This window comes from Sipha flava, unplaced genomic scaffold (assembly GCF_003268045.1).
Source record: "Sipha flava isolate LNK unplaced genomic scaffold, YSA_version1 103_pilon_pilon, whole genome shotgun sequence".
NCBI lineage: Eukaryota > Metazoa > Arthropoda > Insecta > Hemiptera > Aphididae > Sipha > Sipha flava.
In genome coordinates, this window is record NW_020271717.1 from 55,607 (window position 1) to 77,051 (window position 21,445).

The 21,445-nt window shown below is 27.8% G+C and overlaps 1 protein-coding gene across 1 annotated transcript; it reads left to right on the top strand.

Annotated features, from left to right (window-relative positions):
- Positions 1–8,671: 8,671 nt before the first annotated feature.
- On the top strand, positions 8,672–20,686 carry LOC112682295 (piwi-like protein Siwi). Its single transcript, XM_025552840.1, has 18 exons — positions 8,672–8,820; positions 11,176–11,481; positions 11,552–11,594; positions 11,770–11,883; positions 12,646–12,857; positions 12,962–13,147; positions 13,209–13,391; positions 14,296–14,451; positions 14,527–14,669; positions 14,786–14,894; positions 15,040–15,329; positions 15,393–15,547; positions 15,637–15,761; positions 15,820–15,988; positions 19,095–19,216; positions 19,282–19,439; positions 20,284–20,431; positions 20,507–20,686. Exons 2-18 carry the CDS (start codon positions 11,188–11,190, stop codon positions 20,621–20,623), a joined length of 2,724 nt encoding a protein of 907 aa, XP_025408625.1. The 5' UTR covers positions 8,672–8,820; positions 11,176–11,187; the 3' UTR covers positions 20,624–20,686.
- Positions 20,687–21,445: the final 759 nt, after the last annotated feature.

The following is a 21,445-nucleotide window of genomic DNA, read 5'->3' on the forward strand; positions in this document are numbered from 1 at the left end:
TACCTGGTTTAACTATAGCGACAGCGACCGGCGACACAAATTTCGGTTGCTACACGAGTACTCAAATCGCAGTCGATCCGCGACCATTCATGTTATAAAATAGAATATTTGAATTTTCCCACAATAATGTCGTAAACAAATAATAATATAATTGTATTATATATTATATATGTATATAATATATATATATATATATATTCAAAAGTTAAAATTTAAAATAATTTATTATAGCGTATTGATTTTTGAATTCTAAATATTAAATTTTGATTATTATACTCTATGAATAAGTTTACAAAACAAGAGGATGAGAAACTGGCAGAAAGTGTATTGATATATCCGTCATTATGCAATCCACTGCATAATGATTATAAAGACTGGGATATTAAAGAAGCTATTTGGGCTGAAGTCAGTAAATCAGTCGTAAGTGGCAAGGAATTGATGTTATTATTAAAGACCGTATATAATTACAATAAAAATATCTTAAAATTGTAATAAAAAAAATGCCAAAATTGCAATTAAAATCTAAATTGTATCTAAATTGCAGTATAAATATGTTAAAATTGCAATGAAATACATTAAAATTGCATAGTAAAATCTTATCAAATATATAATCATTAATGACTTACTTAAATAATATTATGGACATTTATATAATATTTACAGAATATATAATTTTTCTGAATTAAAATTTATAATTATATACATCTCTAAATTGTGTTCTTGAAAATTGTATCATCTGTTACTTAAAATATGTTTATACAATGAAAAAGTATGTTCAACGTCGACACTTGCTATCGATACATATTTAAAATAGTTTAAAAATTGGGTGTTGTATCTAAATAAACATTTTGATTTCCTGTTATAATCTCCGAGTAAGTTTTAATGCTTTTATATCCTTAATTTTTTTCTAAGACATATTTTAATTTATCTTTAACTATTTTTCCATTAGAACTGGCAATATTTATAGAAATATTTATACCAAATATTTTTATTTAGTTAGTATTTGTTTGGTATTTATTAATTTATTTATTTATTTAGTATTTATATTAAATATGTTTAAACTATTAAGTAATTTACTATTTGATTCTTCTGAACTTGTGAGTTTTGTGGATAACCCAGATAAATATAATTTAAAAATCCTAAACTACATTTAAGTACACGTAAAAATTTACGTCGTAGTTATATTTTTTTTTTGTAAAATCACTTTGGAAATAATAATTTGTTTATTTATTACATGAAGTATACAAAAATTGCAATAATTGCAAAAAATTGCAAAATCGTTGAAAATTGCAAAAAATTGCATTACTAAATTAAATAGGAAGACTGTAATTAATCTGATTTGTATACATATTTGATCAGATTTGATTTAGTGAGTACCAATAAAAAGTTGCAATATCAACTAAATCTGCTCTTTAGTTATTACATTATACAAAAATTAAATAAAGTTACCTATTTTTGAAACACATTCAACGTTAATTACCTATATTTTAAATATTTTAAACACAATATTAATAGGTAATTTGTTTAAAACAAAAAAAAATAACATTTCAATACCTTTTAAACCTAATATTATAATAAATATTAAAATATGTCTTTGATAGGAATTAGGAACCATAATAATCACGATTTAAGATATATATTAAGGTATATCTTAAATCATGATAATAATATGATATGGTATCATATATTTAAACCGGTTACAATCATAGTCGTTATCGACGTAAAGAAAACGCTTGTGGACCTGCGACCGCGACTGCGATTATTTTTTCCGTCGCAATCGCGGTCGTTCTAGCCAAAGCATATCTTTAGGCGCGTCTACAGTTGTAAACCAGCAATAAATATTGATGATTTTAGTATTTATAAACTGCTTGTGTCATCATTTGTGTTATAGTAGCTGTTGTTTATCTAACATGCTGCGTAATCAATAACATACTGACTGTAGATGAGTGTTGTATATTTAAGTACAAAAAATGACAAGTGGTTTACAAATGTGAACCACGTGACTAATTTTGTAATAATCTTTGTTTATTTATAATATTCTTATTTTTTTTAAACTGTAGTTATTTGAAATTATTTGTATCCAGATAAGACTTAAAATCCTCTAAACTATGTCAATTGATGTAATATTTATCCAGGAAATAAAAATAAATCATTGAGATTCTAGAAGATTTTGTTGTCAATGCCGAAAATATGCTGGTAAAGAAGATAATATTATGAAGAATATTTGTTTATATTGTCTAGAATCATAAATGAATAATAAAGTATTATAAATATTGTACACTTCAAAATGTGATTATAACAATTGTTTTGTACTATTTTAAGTTGCAATTTTTTTTTACAGAACGTAAAAGTACAATTTAATTGTTTAGTAGGTAAATAGTAATGTAGTAATAATTTTGTTTTGGGCAGAATTATTTTGTATTAATCCATGATTATATTTTAGAATAAATGGGTCTTATTTATTTTTTGTTTTGTAACAACTATGAAGTTCGTTCATAATCTTTAATCTCAATAATATAAAGTTACTTTGTTTACATCAAGAAATTATTACCTAGTAAAATACCAATCTCAAATGCCAACCATAATAGTGTTTAATTTTGTTAATAATTAATAAATATTAATATATATATATATATATATATATATATATATATATATATATATATATTAAATAAATAAATAAATTTGTTTGTAATTATAAAGATATTTTTTTTAATCCCATTTTGACAAGAAAAATGTATGAACACCTTAGTCTAAGGTCCTTAGGTATACTACAACATTTAGTAGAATATTATTACTGCTATTATTATATAATACTATAATTATTACTATTAGTAGTAGTAACTATATATATGTGCATGTTCCCACTAGTTTAAATACTTTGGATAACTTATTTTTTTTTTACGATCGTATTTTTTGTCACTGTTGAATTTGTTTGTTTATTTTAAATATCCATACTGTAACCTTTCTCCCATTATATGAATAATAAAAATAGTGTGGTTTTTTAAATTTCATGTTTTATACAAATTATGTATAATATAGACATATTATGTATTAAACACAAACAATAGATCATATTGTTATTAATATTATACATATATTTTTTGTATACAATGGTAGATAGACAAGGTGGAGGCCGAGTTTATCAATTATAAAACTCTAATCCTAACAAATAAATAGTCTACACTTTCAAAACAAATTTAAAAATTAATTAATTTGTAGAAAAAATTGTATGTTTACAATATATTTTGTAAATCGGATTTAAACAGATCGTTATCGTTAATCGTTATGTTAAGTTATTAGACCATCGTACGTTCGTATGTCATGAACGAATATTATATTGATTTAATATATCTACAATTCATATTTTCTTATTTAAGTAATTTAAATTCATTATTTTGTATTTCAATTAATTTGTTATAAATTTGTTTTTATCTATTTACAATATGCATAGAAAACCCGTTGTTGAACCATCAATTGTTATTGAAGCAATGTAATTTTTCAAAGACAATATTTTATATTCTGATGATGATGGTAAAACAAATTTTTATTTATTTTTAAATACCATTTTATAATTATAATTAAAAAAACTGTTAAGAAATTCGTAAAATGACCCCTCTTCTTCTTGTGCCAACTATAAGCCATTTCATAAATTTTAATTTTCATGGTTGTAACAATTATAGCAGTCCTTTTAGATGAAATCATGTATGTAGACACTAAAAAAACACATATAGTGAAAAAAATACAATATTCATCGTTTCACTTCGAATGGAAAACTTGTAATAACCAGTGGCGGGTCGTACTTATATGCAATGATGCCATCTCTCTCTGTAAACAGTTCTATATATATTATATATAAAAAAAATGAATTTAAAATTGGAATTTTAGTAATCATTATAATTGGTAAAATAAAAATGTACAAAATATTTTTGTAAAATGTATTGAAAATAAATGTGTTAAATTAACTTTTTCACTTCTCAACGTTATAAATAAAAATAGTTTAAATGCTGACCTTCCTACCGACTAACATATTAACGTCCGTCGTATCGTAATGAATCGGTGTCTGGTATTTTCATGTCTAGCGCGACAGATCTGCGGAGTATACAAAAATATCGGGTTTTAAATATATAATAATAATAGTAATCTTTATTACTGAAATCATAATGGTGCGTATATGTGTGCGAGCCGAACCTACCGCGAATTGCTTATGAAGGGTTCGTGTGATGATCGTTAAGGCCACGTATACACTTGCGATCCGCTCGCGAGCCAATACCGACAACGAACCAACTTGTACCGGGTTCGCCAGTGGCGTAACTAGGATTTTCTGAAGGGGGGTGTTAATTATAATTATTAAATATTATATATAATACATACGAACTAAAACTTTTAATTAATTAATATGTATACATAATGTCTGTAATAGAGATATAATTTATATTCGAATTCGGATAGCTTTACCATAAATTATTCGAATATTTGACTATTTGAATATCAGTATTCGATGCTACGATACCTATTATTATTAAGCGTTTTGTGTTGCACGAAAACGTAAACGAATAATTTTCGTCACGTATTGTCGCAATCGCGAAATGTTAACCTGTATATATGTAATTAGTATTGTGCATTATTTTATATTTCATATTGTATTATCGATTTACCTATATTCCTATAATAATGTAATATATGATACGACTCAAGGGGGGTGTCATATCTACCAAACATCCTCCTTGTATACGCCACTGGGGTTCGCGATAGGTTCGTCAAAAAAACCGACTCTCGATGGATCGGCGCGGACGGTTCGCTGGACGTTCGTCAACACCGTCTCAATTATTGTCGCTATCGGTTCGCGATGGGTTCGGTTCGCACATGTTTACGCGCCTTAATGTATAAAGTAATTAAGAGCTGCACGCGTGCCGGTGAAGTCGTTATTTCCAGATAATGATTGAGCGATAATTATTGTCGCATGTTTTCACCAAAGACCTGCACAATATAGTGAAGACTGACGCGTCGTGGTTGATGTGATTTACAATTATTATTAGTAGAGTTGATAAATTGTATTATTCTTAAACATTTTTACGAGTAATATGTATTAAATAATAAGATAATATTATTATATATTTTAGTTATCGTGAGTAACCCTAAGTTATGGTAGTGTGATCGCACCTCTAATTTTAAATTACTAGGAATCGCCACTATTAATAACACAATGTAATACGATAATTAAAGCCAACACACGAACACAGATAATATTTTCATGTTTCCATTGACTAATTAAGAAATTCCTACGATGACTAGCCCAAATGAGAGCAATTTTTTTTGAAACGTATTTTGAAATTTTGTAACAATGTAGTTTTGCACCATGGTACGAACCGATTAATTTATTATCCGCTACCGTGAGCGACATATCGAACTATTAAAAAAAAAAAGTAAGAAATGTTATATAGAATGTTATGCTATTTACCAGTGGCGTTGCGTTAGCATTGAGGTTGGGGAGATGTTGAGACAAATGGCCATTAATACAATGTACTTAGTGTACTGTGTATGCAAATGCAAACCGTGTTAGCATTTGACATGTCGCAAAATATTTTTTAAATAAATTGCAACGATAATGTTAGAAATTGTAATCATAGGCGTGCGCAGACTTTTTCTGCAGGAGGGGCCCCTTAAAAAAAGTGAACCAAAGATTCTTGTACTAAAGACTAATAGTATAATTAAATATTTTAAATTTTATAAATTATTTATTTAATTCAATATGCAAATATAAAAATAAATACTATTTAAACTTACACATTTTATATCTAAGAAATCCTTATTTACATATTATTATACTATTTAAAACTTCATTCTTCTGTCCACGGGAGTAAGGTTTTTGAATGTATCAATTACATCTTCAATTTTTATATTATATGCAAGTTCTGATTAGTCTGATTAATAACTAATAACTTTATTAGATTTATTCACAGATATCAATTCTGTACTATAAGATTAAAACTGGCTTTACTTTATTCATGTAAAATGTAAAAATGTTCACTATCTTATACAGTACAGTTATACATTAATTAAAGAAAAAGCCAAAGCCCGCAGGAAGGGCTGTGGTCCACCCAGCCACCCCCGCGCGCACGCCTATGATTGTAATGTTAGATGATAATTAGAACTAAATAAGTAGAACGATATGCTAAATAAGTATACCTATGTGCTATATATATAATGCTATTGAGTTTGCGGTGGATGACAACGGCTACGTTCATAACCGAATAACGATAACTAATATTAAATCGAATACGTGGTAAATTTAGAACGTGCCACACAAATTAACGTATTATTAACTTGGTCACCTGGTGACTGAGACTAGTCCACCGTATTCCTTATAAAAACCATTATCGTAATGATCCTTCAAACTTTATTCTTACTTCCTATCTATAAGAATTATAATATTTATGCACGCATTGGTGTTTTAATTGTCTCATCCGTTTCTCGACAGACTCGACCACTTTATCTTGATTCGGAGTATTGCTATCGCGGCGTCCATCATTATCACCAATTTCAAGAATAGCTCAGAATATATGTTTTATATAGTACTTGCATCGACTCGTGCGTATAAACCCACATATGCGTACAATATTATTTATTAGACGTATATAGAAAATTTAGTTGACTGGTTACAGTTGAAAATAATTGTTATGAATTTATATTGAATTGTTTTGTTCGACAAAATATAGTTGTTGTGCTTAAAAATTGTTGGAAAATAATTTTATTCTTAGGTCCACGAACACGAACATGAACACGTACTCGCATATATGCGATTGTACTATAACCGATCGTTTTATGAGGGATCCCCAGTTATTACTATTATATTAGTATATGAATTATATTTATAATATTATTTCCATATGAATAGTCGTAAAAATTAATAGTATGTGAGGAAAGAACGCTGACTGACTCGACATTCGACATGTTACGATGTAAGACCGAGACGGTACAGGACGTACGGGCGAGTAAGTCTATGTATGTCTGCGTCAGTTTACAATAGTGTGTAGTAATTTTGTCTTAATAAATATTTTCATTTGTATAATTAAAACCTATCAGTTTTATCACATTTTCATCTACTTTTTGAGAGCCATCCGAATAAACCAACTTCACGATACCTGGTGTTAACGAATCAACTCGGTGAGACCACAACAAGGGGCAATACCAATGGGCAGTGTCGCCGTGTTACACTTGAATTTAAGGATCCAAATAATAAAAATATAATATTTTATTTATTTATTTTTTATTTTTTATTTATTAAATATATTTATCTATCCAGATATTGGATATATTATATACTATATCCAAATATTTGGATATAATTGAATCAAAACGATAGTTTCAAGGATATCTATTTAATTCTACAACAGTTAATACGAGTACATATAGCCGAAAAATGTACACTATTATTTTCTATTTGACTATCCATTTAAAACCCCTTGATATATTGTCTTTATTTTGATAAATGAATTAAAATCATATACTAATTGATATTATTATTTTCGTTAAAATTGCTTTAAAAACGTTTTTACGTCTAATAAAACAAGCACTCCGGAAAACACGATGTTCTCTTTTTGAATGTGAATTTGATTGGATTGTAATGCACACAATTATCAAACACATTATAGGGAACGGTTAATGATTTTTAATTTACGTGCATAATCAATAAAAGCCACTTTAATTTATATCTTTCGTACTACATATATAATTCGAGTAAATAATAGCAAACGCCGTTGGAAATCGACTGCGTATTTAATTTTAGTTGACAACATAAACATGTTAATATTTTGATAAAAGATGATTTTTCACGGTTTGACTTTAATGCGTACAATAAGAGGTCCGGGCGGTATCGTATATTACGTTCACATAAGAATCAGTAAACCTGTACAACATGAACTCGACCGACGAGTTAAATATATTGAAAATACGACGAGTGATGGAAATGAAAATTGTTGTTAAGATTTTGATAAAATATGTTTGGCAATAATTTACTTAATCAAAGTAATAATCGTTACGAAAATGGAAGCCGGATTTGTACTTAGTGATGGGAAATTGAATTTTTCATGCGATGTCTCGATTATTTTTGAATAGATCATGACGATCCGACTTTTAAAAGATCGAATCATTTTTGTGAACCGAATTATTGATACGATATTTTATGCGAATCGATTCAATGTTATTTGTTGAACTGATTACGTAATACAAATTAAAAATTAATACACATTTTATATTTTCATCTAATTTTTACATAGAGCACAGGCAAAACTGCAAATAATGCCATTAAGAAAAACCGCATATAAAGTGAATCTATCTTTTTTGGATTGTTATTTTCATTCAGATTTGAATTGTTTCAAAATATCGAGTCATTTCCAAGAATTGCCCGGCACTAATTCGTACTTTATGTACTATATATAAACTATATGTACTTTATACAACAAAATGATAAAATCACCGAATACAATATAGATGGGTACTTTTATCTCTCAACATCGTGTAAGTCATCATCGTTTACTTGTTATCAAGGAAGATAAATTTCGAATTTTTGACGTGATGCCGCTGCCTTGGCGCTGCTGTCCATTTTGATTGGTAGTTTTTGGGTAGGAGTAAAGAGAAACACGGACACCGGTGCAAATACTTTGTGCGCACGCGCTTTCTGTCATTTTCCGTGCCTGCGCTGATCGTTAATCCGTATTACAACCACGTCTCATTTGTTTTCCGTTGTTCGTTGCGGCGTTCACTTTATCAACGCCGTCAGCGTTTAATTCACACTATTAGCGTTAGTGAAGCACACAGGTAAAGTTTTGTAAAATATCTTATTTTTTATGTGAGTGTTTCACTATCGACGATTCGCGGGGTTATATTATTGCCATTTTTGTGAAAGCATTTAAGGAAATATCTTTCGGTCCATTCCACGTGTTTTACTGGAATCAATTTTCATGATCCGGTTTTGTTAAATAATTGTTTTCATCATTATGATTTTGAAATATGGTCATCGTTTGTAAATGTCTTAAGTCATTTTTTAATTTTCCTTCTTGAAATTTTTAAAACTTTTGTCCCCCGAGTTAGACCGTTTTTTATACTGAGAAATCAATGTGGTTAAATTATTTTTACAGGTTAACTGCGGACTGGATTTTTCTTTAATAAATGTATAATAATACTATATAACAATGGTGGCCAAACTACGGCCCGCGGGCCAACTCCGGCCCGCCATCATTTAATATCTGGCCCGCGAAAGTCTTCTATATTACAGCACTTATTTGTATAACTAATATTTTGCATTTACGTAAAAAAAAAATTTAGAATGCATTTTTTTATGGCCCGCGATAAAAAAAAGTTGTTTTTTATGGCCCGAGGAAAAAAAAGTTTGGCCACCACTGCTATATAAGATAGCGAACATTTTTACATTTTACATGAATAAAGTAAAGCTAGTTTTAATCTTCTAGTATTGAATTGATATCTGTGAATAAATCTTTTAAAGTTATTAGTTATTTATCGGACTAATCAGAACTTGCATATAATATATTAATTGAAGATGTAATTGATACATTAAAAAACCTTACTCCCATGGACAGAAGGATGGAGTTGTAAATAGTATAATAATATGTAAATAAGGATTTCTTAGATTGTGTAATTTTAAGTAGTATTTATTTTTATATTTGCATATTGAATTAAATAAGTAATTTATACAATTTTAAATATTTAATTATTCTAGTAGTCTTAAGTACAAGAATCTTTGGTTCACTTTTTTTAAGGGGCTCCTCCTGCGGAAAAAGTCTGCATGCCTATGATTACAATTTCTAATATTATCGATGAAATTTATTTAAAATATATTTTGCGACATGTCAAATATTAATGCGACTTGGCAAATCTTTTATTCAACTATAGATTCTCACATATTTGAATAATAGATCCTTTCAAGTGTTTAAAAATTTGAGTAGCCAATTTAACATTAATTTTTTTAAACTAATTGAATTGTATATTAGACTGTTATTTTGAGTAAAGCTGTTATTAGTTTATATAGTATTGTTAAATTTTAATTTTTTTCAGTTATATTTTTTTTCCCCATAAGATTATTTCTTTCATATTTGATAAGTTAAGTATGTCAAATAAAGATTTTGTTTTATTTTTATTTCTATAAACATACTTGTTTTTCTTGAAGTTCTACAACTAGAATTATTAAGTTTTTATGAATTCCATGTTTAATAGTAGAATTGAAAAAAGAAATATGTTACTGTAGTTTTCCAGGATGAATATATCTTGCCATAAAGACTAAACAGGTTTGAAATTTAACTTATTTTTGTATCAAACAACACTTAAGAAATCATTCACCTTTGCCTTTACCTTTCTCCCAACTATTTGGAGATTGGCCACCTTTGTCCTAAACCTCCACTTGTCTCGATTTTCTATACATTCCCTATGCACACACCAATAACCTCATATAATTTTTAACATATTAATATAACACATAAGTCGGGTTTTACAGAGTACTAGCTAGAAACTGGAGAATGTTTTTTTGAATAAAATATATAAAATATAATGAAAATCCTTAGTTTTGTGTGATGCATATTGATACAATTTATACATTATACGATTTATAATATAAAGCATATTATGGTTCGCAGAATGTAGTAATACTTTATTCTAATAATTGAAGTACCATATCGTCATTTACTTAAAGTCTCTTAGGACATGAGATCATACTTAGAGTAAAATTACAATTAAAATATCACATGCTATTTCATAAAACCGTTGGCGGTCATATGCCAATTGACTAATTATAATATAATGATAATGTCATACAGTCGTCAACACCTTACACTTCAAATATATTCATCCTCAGAAAGACATAATGAAGATAATAATGGAATTATTTTTTTCCAATTATTTGTTCTATAAATTTACCAATTTACATTTATGGAATGACATGGAAAATAGAACGTGTTCATGTTTATAATTTTTCACTGATTTTAATATGTTGGCAAAACTCTTAAAGTTGAAGAAGTATCCAGTTGTTCATACAAACAAATTTAACTATTCAATAGTTTTTATTTATTGTGGATTCTGAAATTATGATATCTGTTAAAATTATTTTCAGATTTATTGTTCAAAAATGTTGACAAAATAATTGTTATTTTAATTTTATTATAGTAATATTTTATAATGGATCCTAATCCTATAAGACCTATGAGAGGAAAAGCTCGTGGACGTCCTCAATTGCCAAATGTAGGATCTAATCAACAAGGTTCTATTCCACCACGGCCTCAATTCACTCAACCTCGACCAACCCAAATAAGTGCCCAACCTATTCAACAACCTACGCAGCCAGGTATGAATCGGCCACCTCGTCCAATGCCACCTCGACCTAGTGGCATGTTGCTTCAACGAGCTCCTAGACCATCATCAGGTCCCAGACCAAGTAGTGGTGTAGTTTCAGCTTCTAAAATCGACCCACCTGTAAGAAATCATTTGAGAATTTATTTTAATATTATTAATTTAACTTGATTCATATTATGTTTATTTTTAGATTGAACAAGTTACAGAAGGACTTCAAAGTTTGACAGCTACAGGTACAGTTACCTTTTAATATATATGTTAATTATTTTAATTAAAAATGCTGATGCTGTCTGAAGAGTGCTTTCTTCTATTTTATTATCATTAAATAATATAAATTATATTTGGTTAGTACCAGTACTTAAGATGATAACACATTACCATATTTTATTTTATTAAAATTGTTTATAGGAGATGGACTTGTACCAATTGGTCGTGGAGCTGTTCGTGGTAGAAGACAAATTGATACTGATCATTTTAGGTCACCTAGACCATTATCTTCTATGGGTGCTACTGGAAAACAAGGTAAGAATCATATATTTAAAATAAAATATTAATTGCAATTAGTAAAGCATAATTTAAATTACTATTATTAAATAGGTATTTATATTAATTAATGACTTATGTACTAACATTTAAATTAAAAATATAAATTTAAGGAAAATTGATCATTTTTGCTGTTTTATCTATATAGTTTTGGGTCAAGTTATTAAAAAGTTATTGGCTAATGTTTTTCTATGAGCTTTAGTTTGAGAATAAATGAACCAAGGTATTGGACACAGGGTGTCAAAGAAATATATTTAATTTATTTTAATTCTTTAAGTTTAGTACTGAGTTATTGGCAAGATTAGGCTAGTAATATTTTAAAGATAATTAATTTGTGGATTAGAATAATTGTTTTGTTTTATTAATATTTAATGTTTTAAGTACATTAGTATGAGTATATATCATAGAAATAGTTTCAAAAAAAGGTATTGATATGTAAAAGAGTTTATAACATTTGAACATGTTTGAGTCTTAAATAATTATGTAAGACTATATTAAATGTAAAATATTAAATTAATTTTATCCTAACTGTTAAAATTATTATTAGTGTTTCTTTAGAAGTTATTTTAACTAGTTAGTTTTTTTTTTTTTTTTTAATTAAATTATTTATTTTATAATTTCCTAAAACAAATTGTTAAATAGTCCTAATGATTTCAAATCATAAAAACGAAAATTCCATTTTGTTCATTATTTTTATTTCCAATTTTCAATTAGTATTTCTTTTTATTTTAAACCTTTAAGGAATCTCTGGTCAACCTGTTCAATTGCTGTCCAATTATTTTCCTATTACATCGTATACAAATTGGTGTTTATATCAGTACAGAGTTGATTTTAATCCTGAAGAAGATAGAATTGGAACTAAAAGAGGACTCTTAGCTCAACATCGAGAACGGCTTGGTGGATATTTATTTGATGGAACTATGTTATTTTCAGGCACTAGATTTGATCCAGAAGTAAGCTTCTATGTACTTTATGTTTGTACATTAAATAAATATGCAATTATTTAATGCATATTGTTATAAATTTTAATGATTAAATAATTTATAATGTTTTTTAGACTTTTGATTTGGTTTCCATACGTCGTTCTGATGATTTGAAGGTTGTACTAACTGTTAAATTTACTTCTGTTATTGAAACTGGAGATTATGCCAATATACAAGTTTTTAATTTACTACTACGAAATTGTTTGAGACATCTTGATCTTAAATTAATTGGTAGAAATTTCTATGATGCAAATGCTAAGGTATTGATGTTATTTGTGTTAAAATACAAAATTATTCTAACCTTAACAATTTTTATTTTAGATTAATATTCCACAACATAAACTTCAACTTTGGCCGGGTTATGAAACATCCATCGGAAAGTATGAAAATAGTATTTTGCTATGTGCTGAAATATCCACCAAAGTTATGCGTCAAGAGACCGTACTAGATTTTTTAAATCAATGCTATAATGATAATAGAAATAGATCTGGATCAAACTGGAATGTAAATGAATTTATCTTTAATATGGAAACTTATTGTTTTTTTTTATTTTGCTTATTTCATTGTTTACACTTGTTATTATTTTAATTATTTTATCAACCCAATCTTGGAAACAAATTTTGTAATTTTGAATCTATTCACAAGTATATAATTGTAAACGTGTATATATATATATATATATATATATGTTTATTTGTGATTGTGTATGCATGTGTAAAGAAAATGTGTGCAACAGAGACAGATAGATTGACAGAGTTTTAAGTGGGAATTAATGTGAAAGGTGGTCCCAAAAAAATATTTAAACTTATTTCAGGATATATATAGGCTATAGGACTATTGTCAAGGGTAGGTTATGGAGTGGCAGATTTTAATGTACGATTTGGTGTATATCAGGAGTCTGCTCTAAGCTTTTATTTGTTCTCTGGTAATAAATGAAATAATGAAAGAGATACCATGCATGGTATATGATGTTTGCTGATTTATGTTTTAGTAGAGTAGTAAATCTGGAAGACATTAATATTATTGGATGAGTGGCGGTTAGCCCTTAAAGAAAAGAAATTGAAAATTAGAGATGGTTTAGGCATGTGATAAGCAAGAGGAAACATTAAAGGAGTAAAAGTGGTTATGATAATAAACTTCGAAGGGAAAATATCTAGACAAAAAAAAAAAAAATAATAATAAATAAAAAGGTTGGAAATGATTGAGGGCAGTTGGTGTGTATGTAAAAGGTAGAAAATCTAAAGGTTTAGGATAAAGGTGACTGACCCCAAATTGAAATTTTACTAAAAAAAAAAAAAAAAAATGTTTAGCAACTTAAATTAATGTTGTAGTTTGAATATAGTCAATTTATACATTTTATTTTAAAGTTAGAAAATATTTATATTAAAATTTTTTTTTTGATTTGTAGGACATATTTAAAAGTGGTGTAGTTGGTACAACTATTATGACACTTTATAATAATGAAACCTATCGAATTGATGATGTTGATGATGCATCTACTCCAAGTTCTGAATTTTCAAAAAAAGATGGTACAAAAATGACATATATACAGTACTATAAAGAGGTATGAACCGTTTTAATTTATAAAACAGTATTTAGTATTTTATGTGATATATTAATTAAGTATTAACATTGTTAGAAATGGGGTGTTACGATTCGTGTTAACAAACAGCCTATGTTAATATCTAAGAATAAAAAGTCTTCTAGACGATTTGGAGATGAAACACTAGTGTATCTGGTTCCAGAATTATGTGTGATGACTGGTATTACTGACGCAATGAGGTATTTATGTTTAAATTTGACATTAATTATCGAGCAATATTTTTTTTTTTGTTGCATATATCAATAATGATTGTAAAAAAAAAATTCTTATATATGTTTTAAATTCTTCGTTCTAGAAACAATTTTACACTTATGAAAGATATGGCAATACACACGCGTGTAAATCCTGATCAAAGAATTAAAAGACTGACAGATTTTGCTAATCGTCTACTTAAATCATCAGAGGTAAATAATTTTCTAAAATTGTATTAATCTTAATTTACCAATCAATTGCTTTTACTAGACTTATAGGTTATGTTCTCAACAAATAAATTGAATGAAAAAATTCTTAATCATAATAATTTATTATATATATATTTTTAAATCTTAGTCCATGGCTGAATTAAAAAGGTGGAATTTGACATTAAGTAATAAACTCGTTGATGTCCCTGGGCGTGTTTTACCAATTGAACAACTTAGAAGTAACTCTAAAGCATATGACGCTGGTATTGAAGCAGACTGGACAAAACATTTACGAGCTTTGCCAATGTATACTTGTGCTAGTATGAAAAGTTGGGTTATTGTAACCCCTCAGGATAATGTAAGGGATGTACAAGCATTTGCTCAAAGTCTACACAAGGCTGCTCAAGGAATGTCATTTTCACTACCACAACCAATTATGTGAGAATAATGAGTTGTTTTATTAATTTATTTTTTTATTTGATGTAATTTAAATATTTCTAGATCCACAATGAAAGATGGTCGAGGATTTTCATTTGTAAATACCATTGAGGACGTAATTAATTCAAAAAATCCCAATTTGATTTTATGTGTTATTCCTTCTGCACGTGGTGATATTTACAGTTTAATTAAAAGGAAGTTGTGCATTGATAGAGCTGGTAAAAATTTTAAGTTTTTTTTTTTTTTTTTTTATATTTGTTATTTATTTTATCATTGTCCAAGTATATATAAATAATGATGATTTTAGTGCCATCACAAGTAGTGTTGTTGAAGAATGTACAAAAGAACAACTTATCGGTTTGTACAAAAATTGCCATACAACTGAACTGTAAAATTGGAGGTGCTCCATGGCTAGTTCCCATTCCTAAAAAAGTAATGCTTTGTTTTTTTAATATTCATCTAACTTATTGCTGACTAATTAAATTTGAAGGGTATGATGATTGTTGGATTTGATGTTTGCCATGATAGTCAACGTAAGAATGTGTCTTATGGGGCATTGGTAGCTACTATGAATGATGCGCACACTAGTTATTTTAGTTGTGTTGAACCACATGAAAGTGGTGAAGAATTGTCTAATCACTTTGCATCTGGAATAGCTAGTAAGTGTATCTTACTAAGTTGTTAAAATTATGACATATTTTTTATTAAATTGTAATAATTAGAATTAGCTCTTACGTTTGAACACTACATTAATGTAAATCTTCATTTATTGTTTATTAAAAATTACACTAATTACACTTACAAGATAATTGTAAATACTCGTATATATATATATATATATATATATATAATTTTTCATGATGTATGAAAAATATTTTCTGCCATATTTGTTAATTTTCAATTTGAGTTTTTCGATTTATCTATTTGAAATATTTGAAAATGTAAGGGAAATACCTAACTTGAGAATGGCTTAACAAATTGAACTGTATTTTTTCAATTTTTTGTTGTATTTATGATTATTTGTCCAAGTTTTTTTATTTAAATACATCTGTAGAAAGTACTGAATAAGTCGAATAATTGACTAACAGTTACATTCCTATAATATAATTAATATATGACGGTGTTTGATTTGTGTAAAATGGGCTCCAAAACTACTTCACTGATTTTGATAAAATTTGGTACAAGGATAGAATAGACCTTGGAGATAAGGACATAGGCTACCTATTTATAATAAAACAAAAGGAAATGGAATCATCATGAATGTTGAGGTACCAAGGGATAATAAATCAAGAGAATGGAAACCCCTAATTCAAGGAGCTCCCGTTAAATATAGATATAACTTAGGTCGAGTTCTAAAAAATGTACATTGACCGTGATATGAAATGTTTTTGTTTGGGAATGCTTTTACACCAATTACATGAGCCCTTTTTCAAAGATTAAAAAAAAAAAAGCACAATTATCAGGAATATTGTTGCGTGTGGCCGTTCAATCGTAAAGATGGTGGTGATTTAGGAATATTCCAAATAAAAATACTCAAACTAAGTTAAACTGTTTGAAAATTCTCCAAGTACAAATAATTAATTAAATTGACAAACGATCTGGCATGGAGGTGCTCGCTAAAACACGTCTTAAACACATCTGAATATTGGTCTATTCAGGACTCCCTTATATACCCCGCTTCTCATAGTTGACCCGGACCTAGTGAATGCTAAATCACTCGTATGCGATTCACCTTGGCATTTAGATTGATATTACTTGTGTTTCGTGCGCTCCAACCCAAGATTACCTCTATGTAACAGTTGTCCTCGTAAATCTCGCATTTTGCATTTATCATACTGATGCCTTTCTATAATGGTTTTTAATTATTATATACTAATTGTCTTCTCTACCATATAATTAGTAGGGACCTACATCTTCATAATATATCATACTGATGTCTTTTTGTAATAGTCATTTTTAATGTCACACTTGGGAATATAGCCTACAATATAATATGTGCTTGTGTTACCCTCTAATTAAATTAATAGTTCCTTTCTATTGTTGCGATTATTATATTTATAATCATTTCCCGATCTCTATTATTACGATTTATGTGGTCCCTCTTATGTAGTAAAAGTCGTAAGGACCTATACCTATGTATGTCCGTAACAATATATAGGGCAAAAAAGTAACCAGAGAATGTCTATCAGTGGAATGTAATTCCCAAAGAGGCTGCATAATTTAGATCAGCACCTAAGGTGAATGTTTTTCGTAATTTAAATTAGCGACATAAGAGCTTTTCAAAGCCTCAAAAATTGTAAAAAAAATTCTAAACTACTTTAACTAACTTTAACTAAACTACCTCACGATTTTATTTATATTATACTCGATGTGACTCCATGTATTTGATTTCGTCCTAATTATGTTTTGAAATTGTCTAATTTTCGAGTTACGATTTTTTTATTTAATGTTCCAAAAAAATCTTTTCTCCACAATCTGAGTACTCAAAAGGCATAATGCAATCGTATGTAGTATGAGAACTCAGTTGGCCAATCAAATGAAGATAAGAAATATACTCGATGAATCGGAGAGAATTGAAGGGTCCGGTGCAAGAACCAGCTATCTCCAATGTTTTTTGAAAATGCATGTTTTTACATTATCTGATAACGAAGAATTTTGTCTACATTTCGGTGCAATAATCGGCTATGTCCGTTAGATAGCCTAATATCATACAAATGGAGATGTCTGGTATACAGTTACGGTGCAACAACCGGCTATCTCCGGAGATATCCGGTTATTGCACTAAGACATGGGCAACACTGTATAATAGTGCGCGAGATGATAGCATAATATTATTTATATTATTTATAATATTTATTATTTGTATGTTAATAAAGGTCAAAATTAAGGGTAGACCAGACAGTAATACTTTTTTTTCATTTTTTTAAATCATAAGATTCAGTGCAATAACCAGCTCTCTACATTTTTTTTAGTGAATTTATTATTATATATAAGAATATGTTGTATTACTATTTACAGTTTTGTAAAACATAATTATAATACATAGTATTAAAATTTTGCAACTTTTTAATATTTATAATTATATTGTCAACTTAAATTGATATTAGGTCAAAAAACGAAAAAAAAAATTAATTTGGTGCAATAATCAGGTATCTCCATGTTTATTTTTTATTATTTAATTAATGTACTTAAATAATGTAAAATGTGAATTTATATATACATTTAGATAGCTCTTCATACGGAGAATTCAATTATGTATATATTATATTTATACCTCAATTATAAATATATTTATTTCGTTATTTATTTCTACTGAACAATTTCTAAAATTAAAAAGATTGCTGATTCTTGTACCAGACCCTTCAGTTCTGATTGAGTCATCTATGGTAACTAACATTAAGAAAAAAGGTAGTGTGTTAACAGAATATAACCATGTAAATCTGTAAACACTTTGTCAGCACTGTCAACGTGGTTTTGCATATTTCGCTGAAAAAAATGTTTTCCGAAAAACACTTGAGAGCTACAAAAAGCTGCTCCAATTTAATTTTTCATATGGGGTCGAAAACCTAATATTTTCCGGCATAATGATAATATGCCCATCAAATCTATTTGTTAGCAAAAGATAGTTAAATTAAAATATTATTGTGTTCCTATTAGTACTTAGTTATAGTAAAAACAATCATTACAAATAATTGAAAACTAACCCCGCTGAAGTTGGAGATAGTTTATAATATTAACAAGTAATATGGATCTTATAAATTTCAGAGGCTTTAACAAAATACAGAAGTAAAAATGGATCATATCCGACTTCTATTGTTATTTATAGAGATGGAGTAGGAGAAGGGCAAATATCTCATGTTCATAAGACTGAAGTAAAATTATTGAAGGTAATTTTTTGAAAAATTTTAATTTTAACTTGACTAAGTAAGTTAATGTATTTTTCATTTTTCAGACTGCTTGTGAACAATTTTATGGTCCCACTTCTGTTCCCTTGGCATTTGTTATTGTTACAAAACGTATAAGTACCAGATTTTTTGCTAATTGCAAACAAAGTCCTCAAAATCCTCAACCTGGAACTGTTATTGATAGTGTTGTTACAGATCCAACCAAGTGAGTGCTAATAAACAAATTTTGCTGGGTTACAAAAGTACTGTTGCAAATTAAAATAAAACAATTTTTCTTCCTTGTGTTTAGTGATTGGCTCTATCAACTGTTTGAACTGTTAGATAGTCTTTCCATAAGTATTTTTGATAATTGAAGCATTAGAGTATTGTCACTTTATATTCTATAGTTTAAAAACCACTCAAACAATAGTTTTTTAATACTGTTTTATAATAGTTCTAACTTCTTGTTTCATTTTATACTTAATACAATATTATTAACGATGGGCCAATACTAATTTTTACCAATACCCGATATAATAATCACAAGTTAAAACTAAGTTGATTTTTAATATAATACATAAAAAAAAAATTAACTTAGCAAAAACCATAAACTGATACTAATATTGTTTTTTGCGATATCTGTTCAAATATCGGTTTTGAAAGTAAACTGATATTAATGTTTCCGATACCAAGTATGGGTTTTAGTTCTAGGATTGGCCCACTTATAAATATTATATAGTTTGTTAAGTTAAACATAGACATATTTGTTATGTATTTGAGGAAGTAATTAAAATTTAGTTGACCGTAGCCCCTGAGTTAGGTTAATCCTTGCTGCTCAAAACTATTTTTAGCATGGTGTACGTTTGTAATACTGACACAATGAAGCTGCATAAGATGTGATCTTTTGAACTTAAGAATTTAGGAAAATATTTCAACTGGAAATAAAAATAAAATTATTTGTCAGTTTTCAGTTCTGTGAAAAACGTTTTGAATAGATGTTCTATTTATTTATATATATTTATTAAACATCTAATATAATGCAATCTTTAATTGTAATTTATTTTTTTCAGATACGATTTCTATTTAGTATCCCAACATGTTAGACAAGGTACTGTTACACCAACCCATTATCATGTTATTGAAGATACCCTTAAACTCCCACCTGATATTATGCAACGACTTACGTACAAATTGACACATATGTACTACAATTGGTCTGTAAGTATTTTTCTTAAAAGGAGTGTAAATATTAGTATTGCCTAAGTATAAATTGCCATTATTTCAACTTTTCAGGGTACTGTACGCGTTCCTGCTCCTTGCCAGCTGGCACACAAACTTGCTTTTCTTACTGGTCAAACTCTCCGTAATCCTCCTAATACTGGTTTGGATGAATTACTGTACTACTTGTAATTTTGTAATAGTATTTAATAACTTCATTTTTAAAACATAAAGTTTTATTTTTTTTTTTCTTCATTTTTTTTTTTTTTTTTTTTTTTTTATTTAACTTAATATATATATTACATATAGTAATTAATGATCTTTTTTTATTCTTAATCTGTAATATTTCATTTCGTTTCATTCCATAAAATTTAAAATTCTGATTGTTTGCAGTATTTTTATGATTTACTTTATGACCTATTACTTGACATATTTTTGTACAAGCATCTAATATTTTAAAAATATATCTAATATTTTAAAAAAATTTACATATTGTACTTCATGATTATTGGACTATTTTATTATTAAGACTGCATGGATCTAAAATCCATAAATTGTGTAAAATTACTATGTGTAAGCATATTATTCATGGATGAAACATGTTTCTTATGAGGAATTCTTAATGAATACTTATCATAATTGGTTAGTTATATATTAAATCTAGGTTTCCAAATATAAACCTAGAACTCAATATTAAATGTGTGGAGTTCTAGTTTTACAAGTTTTGTTTATTTGTTAGTAATGCAAAGTTTTGATTTTTGATTATGACAACATTTTTGTCATACTAACCAATATTACATTATTTTAAATTATCAAGTATGAGTATTTCATTTAGACTGAAAATAAGTTCTATGATGAGTTTGAATACAGCTTCTCCAATTATTTTTAAATTATATGTGTAGTCAGTTTATTGTTTGAAATGCATTCAGAAATGAAGCAAGCATAGTAGAATGGGCTTTCTTAAATCGTTTTGATGACTTATAATATGTGTACTCGTATACTATTGTAAATAAA